The following is a 7,968-nucleotide window of genomic DNA, read 5'->3' on the forward strand; positions in this document are numbered from 1 at the left end:
TGTTGTGTCTGCCTTCCTGACTGTCCCACCAAGATGGGTATTCCCGTGGATTATATCCGGAGACTGGAAGGTTTTAGGGAGAAGGAGGAAATTACTGCAGCTACCGGGAATCTGTACAAAAAGTGCTGGAGATTACATCGAGCTACGCAGCATCCATGGAGACAGAGAGAGAGAGAGAGCAAGCTAACATTTCCATCATCACATCTGCGCCAGCAGGTTTTTTTGTTTTGAGTAAGGTATCAGGAATATTGATTGAGGGATTAATATGGGTCAGTCAAGCTGGGCGTAATGTATTGTCCTCCTTTGAAAGTGGAGTAGCAGAAAGCACAAGGGACTGTCAGAGAATACAGGAGGACAGAGATAGACTGGAGAGTCAGGTTAAAATTGTACAAGTCATTGGTTCAGCCGCGTTTAGAATACTGTGTACAGTTCTGGTCGCCACATTACCAAAAGGATGTGGATTCTTTGGAGATGGTGCAGAGAAGGTTTGCGAGGATGGTGCCTGATATGGAAGGTGCTAGCTATGAAGAGAGGTTGAGTAGATTAGGATTGTTTTCATTAAAAAAAAGGAGATTGAAGGGGGACCTGATTGAGGTTTACAAAATCATGAAGGGTATGGGCAGGGTGGATAGAGACAAGTATTTTCCCAGGGTGAAGAATTCAATAACGAGAGGTCATGCTTTCAAGGTTAAGAGGTGGAAGGTTTAAGTGAGAGACACGCAGCAAGTACTTCACACACACACACAGAGGGCGGTGGGTGTTTGGAACACGTTGGCATCCGAGGTGGTAGAGGCAGGCACAGTAGATTCATTTAAGAGGTGTCTGGGCAGATACATGAGTCGGTGGGGAGCAGAGGGATACAGATGCTGAGGAATCGACCGACAGGTTTGGACAGCGGATTTGGATCGGCTCAGGCTTGGAAGGCTGAAGGGCCTGGTTCTGGGCTCGAAATTTCTTTGAATTAGTGGCATGTGACCTCATATATTCCTCCCCCCCCCCCCCAAGGGGGGGGGGGGGGGGGGGGGGGGGGGGGAAGTTAGGCACTGTCTGAAATCCTCCCTGAAAGAAGGCTACCTCTCCCAAAATCATCCCAACGAAGCTAGGTCCAGCCAAACTGAATGTTGTGCCATGCCCTACGGTATAGGACCCAAGCTGCTGTGTAAACACAGCTCTCAGGTTCCAGCGTGTCACCCAATAAACCCACAACCTCTGATCACATCAACCCTGCAGCCTTTTCAAACCAGCCGACGGTGGAAACCATTGAAGGGAGCAGTGAGTTATTCACAGGAATCGTTTAGGAATTTATTAACTGTAGTCATTTTTGGAACGAGCCACCCAGGGTCTCCAGTTCCTGGTGGATTAGGGTGTATTCCCGTGATCAGAAGACACAATCCACAGGCTCCTTCACTTTCCCCTCGTTCACAGCAGGACTGATGGGATTGTGCTCCAACAGCCAATCAGCCAACCAGGTCTGGAACAGGAGACAAACCCAGCAGGTCTCATCATACACAGCTTCAATTCCTGCACCAGGGAGATCACACCGTCTCCATCTCCTTCCTCGTTACCATCTGCTCTCCCCCCTCCACCCCCCTGCCCCATCTGAACCAAACCCCTCACTCCCCAGAACCTCACCCCTCACTCCCCATCACCTGGAACCCCCTTGCTCCTTGAAGTGACCTACATGGGGCCAGGGAGATGGGGCTACTCCAGACTGAGGGAGGGTCCGGGGGATGGGGATACTGAGGGAGGGTCCGGGGGGGATGGGGATGCTGGGTGAGGGTCTGCGGGAGGGATACTGAGGGAGGGTCCGGGGGAGGGGGAGGGGAATGGGGATACTGAGTGAGGGTCTGGAGGGGTGATGGGGTTGCTGGGTGAGGGTCTGCGGGAGGGATACTGAGGGAGGGTCCGGGGGAGGGGGAGGGGAATGGGGATACTGAGTGAGGGTCTGGAGGGGTGATGGGGTTGCTGGGTGAGGGTCCGGGGCAGGGGGGAGGTGTGGTTGGGGATGGGGTTACTGAGTGAGGGTCTGGGGGGGATGGGGACACTGAGTGAGGGTCTGTGGGAGGGATACTGAGGGAGGGTCCGGGGGAGGGTGGGGAATGGGGATACTGAGTGAGGGTCTGTAGGAGGGAGATACTGAGTGAGGGTCTGGAGGGGTGATGGGGTTGCTGGGTGAGGGTGAGGGTGAGGGTCCGGGGCAGGGGGGAGGTGTGGTTGGGGATGGGGATACTGAGTGAGGGTCTGTGGGGGATGGGGAGACTGAGGGAGGGTCCGGGGGGTGGGGAGACTGAGGGAGGGTCCGGGGGAGATGGGGATACTGGGTGAGGGTCCGGGGCGGGTGGGGGAGGTGTGGTTGGGGATGGGGATACTGAGTGAGGGTCTGTGGGAGGGGGATACTAAGTGAGGGTCCGCGAGCAGTGTGGGGATGGGCTGGTTTCTGTTCTCTAGTCTGGGGATTGGTTTCTGCTTTCATCATTGGAGATGGCCATTTGGCCCCATTCTGGTACTTGGACGGTGCTGTCCAGTTGGCTCTTGGACGGCGCTGTCCAGTTGGCTCTTGGACGGCGCTGTCCAGTTGGCCCTAGGACGGTGCTGTCCAGTTGGCTCTCGGACAGTGCTGTCCAGTTGGCTCTTGGACGGTGCAGTCCAATTGGCTCTCGGACGGTGCAGTCCAATTGGCCCTAGGACGGTGCAGTCCAATTGGCCCTAGGACGGTGCTGTCCAGTTGGCTCTCGGACGGTGCAGTCCAATTGGCTCTCGGACGGTGCTGTCCAATTGGCCCTAGGACGGTGCTATCCAGTTGGCCCTAGGACGGTGCTGTCCAGTTGGCTCTGGGACGGTGCTGTCCAGTTGGCCCTAGGACGGTGCTGTCCAGTTGGCTCTCGGACGGTGCTGTCCAGTTGGTTCCCTTGGCCCAGCATTTGCCCAGCTCTGTGAAGGTCTTTGAAGGTTCCTGCAGGGTGTCCCAAGGGAACATGATAACCCAGGGTGGACTGGAAGGAGAGGGACACTTTCTCTCAGAGCAGAGAAGGTGAATGGGAAGGTTCGGACTGAGATCTTTACAAAAGGAATAAAGAGTTGCCATTGGCTGAAGACTTGGCAATCTGAGACTATCGCTTTAAATCCAGGGGCAATGGGCCCTGAATGGGAGATGAGGGGATTTTGGTTTTTGGTTGGAGAGTTAGCTCAGTTAGCTGGAAGGCTGCTGCCTACAGCCAGTGGTTCAATTCCCGCACCAAGAAGATCTCACCTTGTCCATCTCGTTCCTGGCCTGCCCACCAGTCGCCTCTCTCTCTCTCTCTCTCTCTCTCTCTCTGTCTCTCTGGGGCTATCTATGGTGCCTGTACATTTATCGGGGTGGAGGTGGGTCGTGGGATTTATTCTCGGCAGTTCTTAAAGGTGCAAGGGCACAAATGGCCTCCTCCTACACACCCTCCCTCTTCCCCACCCACATTATCCCCCTCCCTCTCCCCCACTCACATTATCCCCAACTCCACTACCCACCCACATCATCCGCACTTCCCGTCTCTCTGGCCCCGCCCACATTAACCACACTCCCATTCCTCTCCCCACCCCCATTATCCCCCTCCCTCTCTTCCCCCTCCCTCTCCCCACCCCATTATCCCCCTCCCTCCCCCCCCCCCCCCTCCCTCCCCCCCCCATTATCCCCCTCCCTCTCTTCCCCCTCCCTCTCCCCACCCCATTATCCCCCTCCCTCTCCCCCCCCATTATCCCCCTCCCTCCCCCCCCCATTATCCCCCTCCCTCTCCCCACCCCCATTATCCCCCTCCCTCCCCCCCCCATTATCCCCCTCCCTCTCCCCACCCCCATTATCCCCCTCCCTCCCCCCCCCCCATTATCCCCATGCCTCTTTCTCTGCCCCTCCCCCCGAACTCCTCATACTCACAACAGGCTCGGAGGGTTTCTGCTTGCACATCTCGGTCAGACCGCTCAGCAGGGTGGGGTTGACGTACTTGCTGAGGTAATCGACAGCAGCCTGGTCAGCGGGGAACGGCTCGATGGTGACTGGTGGGGGGGAGGGGAAACAGAGGCCGGTCACACACTAACGGGAAACGCCATGGCTCCAGCACCGTATTCCATCACAATCCAAGACAACACTTTCCCAGCTGGTCACATTCCCCCGCGGAACAGCTCCATGCCTGGTGTGCGGCCTGACACCTTACACCCTACTTCACCCCCCTTTATTTCACACCTTTGGTTAACAGTGGATCCAGATGGAGGGATCCGATAGGGACCAGGACAAATCAGGATCTGAGCTAACAGTTTATTTGCTGAGTCTATGAGAAGAGGCAGAAACATCTCAGTAGGTGCCTTTACTGGTCAGAGTATTGAGTACAGGAGTTGGGAGGTCATGTTGCGGCTGTACAGGACATTGGTTAGGCCACTGTTGGAATATTGCGTGCAATTCTGGTCTCCTTCCTATCAGAAAGATGTTGTGAAACTTGAAAGGGTTCAGAGAAGATATACAAGGATGTTGGAGGGTTTGAGCTATAGGAAGAGGTTTAACAGGCTGGTGCTGTTTTCCCTGGAGCGTCAGAGCTGAGGGGTGACCTTATAGAGGTTTACAAAATTATGAGGGACGTGGATAGGATAAATAGACAAAGTCTTTGCCCTGGGGTGGGGGAGTCCAGAACGAGAGGGCATAGGTTTAGGGTGAGAGGGGAAAGATATAAAAGAGACCTAAGGGGCAACTTTTTCACCCAGAGGGTGGTACGTGTATGGAATGAGCTGCCAGAGGAAGTGGTGGAGGCTGGTACAATTACAACATTTAAGAAACATTTGGATGGGTATATGAATAGGAAGGGTTTGGAGGGATATGGGCCGGGTGCTGGCAGGTGGGACTAGATTGGGTTGGGATATCTGGGTCAGCATGGACGGGTTGGACATCCCCAGAACTGTATGCTCTCTCTCAAAGACCTTACAAGCGAAGGAGGAAGGAAACCAGGATTCCTGCTCCCAATCCACTGGCTCCTCCCATCTGCTTCAGGAATGCACCTTGAAGAGGAATTCCCCTTCAGGTGGATTGAACCTTGACCCCTGTCCCCAGGGCTGGACCCCGTACCCAGGGCTCGAACCTGACCCCTGACCCCAGGGCTGGACCCCGTACCCAGGGCTCGAACCTGACCCCTGACCCCAGGGCTTGATCCAGTCCCCATGCTGGACCCTGACCCCTGACCTCAGGGCTGGACCCTGATCCATGACCTCAGGCCTGGACCCTGACCCCAGGACTGAACACTGACCCATGACCCCAGGCCTGGACCCAGACCCCTGACCCCAGGACTGAACACTGATCCATGACCCCAGGCCTGGACCCTGACCCATGACCCCAGGGCTGGACGCTGACCCCTGACCCCAGGCTAAACCCTGACCCCTGAGCCCACAGCCAGACCCTGCCACCCGACCCCTGTCCCCAAGGCTGAACGCTGACCCCAGGCCTGGACCCTGACCTCTGACCCCAGGGATGCACACTCACCCAAGGACCAGATCCTGACCCCTGGGCCAAAACCCTGACCCCTGAGCCCAGAGCCGGATCCTCCCCCCAGGGCTGGACCCTGACCCCTGTCCCCAAGGCTGAACCTTAACCCCAGGTCTGGACCCTGACCTCTGACCCCAGGGCTGCACCCTGACCCGACTCCAGGGCTGGATGCTAACCCCTGACTCCAGGACCGGACCCTGACCCCTTGCCCCAGGGCTAAACCCTGACCCCTGTCCCCAAGCCTGCACCTTGACCCTAACCCCAAGGCTGGATCCTGACCCCTGACCCCAGGACCAGACCCTGATCCCGACCCCAGGGCTGAGGGGTGGGGGGGGTGGGGGGGAGGCTGGATGGACCCTGAATCCCGGGCGTGGGGCTGGAATGGACCCTGACCCCTGGGGGGCGAATGGATCCTGTCCCCGAGGGGCAGGGCAGGACATAGCCTGACCCGGGCAGGGGGGTGGTGGGGTGTGGTGGTCCCTCCCAAGGTACTGTTTTCCCAGCTCACGTGACCAGCTTTCCAAGGCTGGACAAAGACAGATGCCAGCAGCATCGTCATGAATAACTGGGATAGTCTCATTGAAGGGTTTAGTGGTTTCTAACTGGATGAACAGACTTGAGTGGGTCTGAACAGCCAACTCCTGCTGTTCCTGTGATATCAGACTGAATGGCCTCCTGCTGTTCCCTGTGACAGGACCATGGGGCTGAATGGCCTCCTGCTGTTCCCCATGACAGGACCGTGGGGCTGAATGGCCTCCTGCTGTTCCCCGTGGGGCTGAATGGCCTCCTGCTGTTCCCTGTGATAGGTCTGTGGGGCTGAATGGCCTCCTGCTGTTCCCTGTGACAAGTCCGTGGGGCTGAATGGCCTCCTGCTGTTCCCCGTGGCAGGACCGTGGGGCTGAATGGCCTCCTGCTGTTCCCTATGATAGGTCAGTGGGGCTGAATGGTCTCCTGCTGTTCCCTGTGACAGGTCTGTGGGGCTGAATGGCCTCCTGCTGTTCCCTGTGATAGGTCCGTGGGGCTGAATGGCCTCCTGCTGTTTCCTGTGATAGGACTGTGGGGCTGAATGGCCTCCTGCTGTTTCCTGTGATAGGACTGTGGGGCTGAATGGCCTCCTGCTGTTCCCTGTGATAGGTCCGTGGGGCTGAATGGCCTCCTGCTGTTCCCGGTGGCAGGACCGTGGGGCTGAATGGCCTCCTGCTGTTCCCCGTGGGGCTGAATGGCCTCCTCCTGTTCCCTGTGCCAGGTCTGTGAACACAGGTGTCAGCCTGTATTTTGGGAATGGGATCAGGAAGGATACAGGGAGAGTTGTCCCGGGACTAACAGGGAAATAAAGAATCAATTAGCTTGGACGGGACTCACCTCTTGGGAACATGAAGTTAATCTCCCTCTCTGCTGTGTTGAAACAACTGCTGCCGTGCAGGGCATTCTTAATCTTATCTGTTCCATAGATTGCCCTTAAACTGGAAGCAATCATTTATTCATAAAAGAGTCAGATTAATCAAAATAATCCAGATACTGTCCTTCTCCTAAACACCCCAACCCTGCCAAATACTGTCCCCCTCCGAAATACTCCAACCTTGCCAAATAGTGTCCTCCTCCTAAATACTCCAATCCTGCCAAATACTGTCCCCCTCCGAAATACTCCAATCCTGCCAAATACTGTCCCCCTCCTAAATACTCCAATCCTGTCAAATACTGCCCCTCTCCTAAACACTCCCAACCCTGCCAAATACTGTCCCCCTCCGAAATACTCCATCCCTGCCAAATACTGTCCCCCTCCAAAATACTCAATCCCTGCCAAATACTGTCCCCCTCCAAAATACTCCAACCCTGCCAAATACTGTCCCCCTCCTAAATACTCCAACCTTGCCAAATACTGTCCCCTCTGAAATACTCCAATCCTGCCAAATACTGTCCCCCTCCTAAATACTCTAACCTTGCCAAATAGTGTCCTCCTCCTAAATACTCCAATCCTGCCAAATACTGTCCCCCTCCTAAATACTCCAATCCTGTCAAATACTGCCCCTCTCCTAAACACTCCCAACCCTGCCAAATACTGTCCCCCTCCGAAATACTCCATCCCTGCCAAATACTGTCCCCCTCCGAAATACTCCAACCTTGCCAAATAGTGTCCTCCTCCTAAATACTCCAATCCTGCCAAATACTGTCCCCCTCCGAAATACTCCAATCCTGCCAAATACTGTCCCCCTCCTAAATACTCCAATCCTGTCAAATACTGCCCCTCTCCTAAACACTCCCAACCCTGCCAAATACTGTCCCCCTCCGAAATACTCCATCCCTGCCAAATACTGTCCCCCTCCGAAATACTCAATCCCTGCCAAATACTGTCCCCCTCCAAAATACTCCAACCCTGCCAAATACTGTCCCCCTCCTAAATACTCCAACCTTGCCAAATACTGTCCCCTCTGAAATACTCCAATCCTGCCAAATACTGTCCCCCTCCTAAA

The 7,968-nt window shown here is 55.7% G+C and overlaps 1 protein-coding gene across 1 annotated transcript in view; it reads right to left on the minus strand.

Moving 5' to 3' along the window:
- Nucleotides 1–1,288: 1,288 nt before the first annotated feature.
- Nucleotides 1,289–7,968, minus strand: part of LOC132832705 (nucleoside diphosphate kinase homolog 5-like) — a 16,898-nt gene continuing 10,218 nt past the window's right edge. Inside the window, exons 4-6 of the mRNA XM_060850800.1 lie at nt 6,860–6,960; nt 3,908–4,026; nt 1,289–1,471 (exon numbers count right to left, since the gene is read on the minus strand). Of these exons, the coding sequence (XP_060706783.1) occupies nt 1,379–1,471; nt 3,908–4,026; nt 6,860–6,960 (313 nt within the window). The 3' untranslated portion in view covers nt 1,289–1,378. The remainder of the gene's footprint in view (nt 1,472–3,907; nt 4,027–6,859; nt 6,961–7,968) is intronic.

This window comes from Hemiscyllium ocellatum, chromosome 35 (assembly GCF_020745735.1).
Source record: "Hemiscyllium ocellatum isolate sHemOce1 chromosome 35, sHemOce1.pat.X.cur, whole genome shotgun sequence".
NCBI lineage: Eukaryota > Metazoa > Chordata > Chondrichthyes > Orectolobiformes > Hemiscylliidae > Hemiscyllium > Hemiscyllium ocellatum.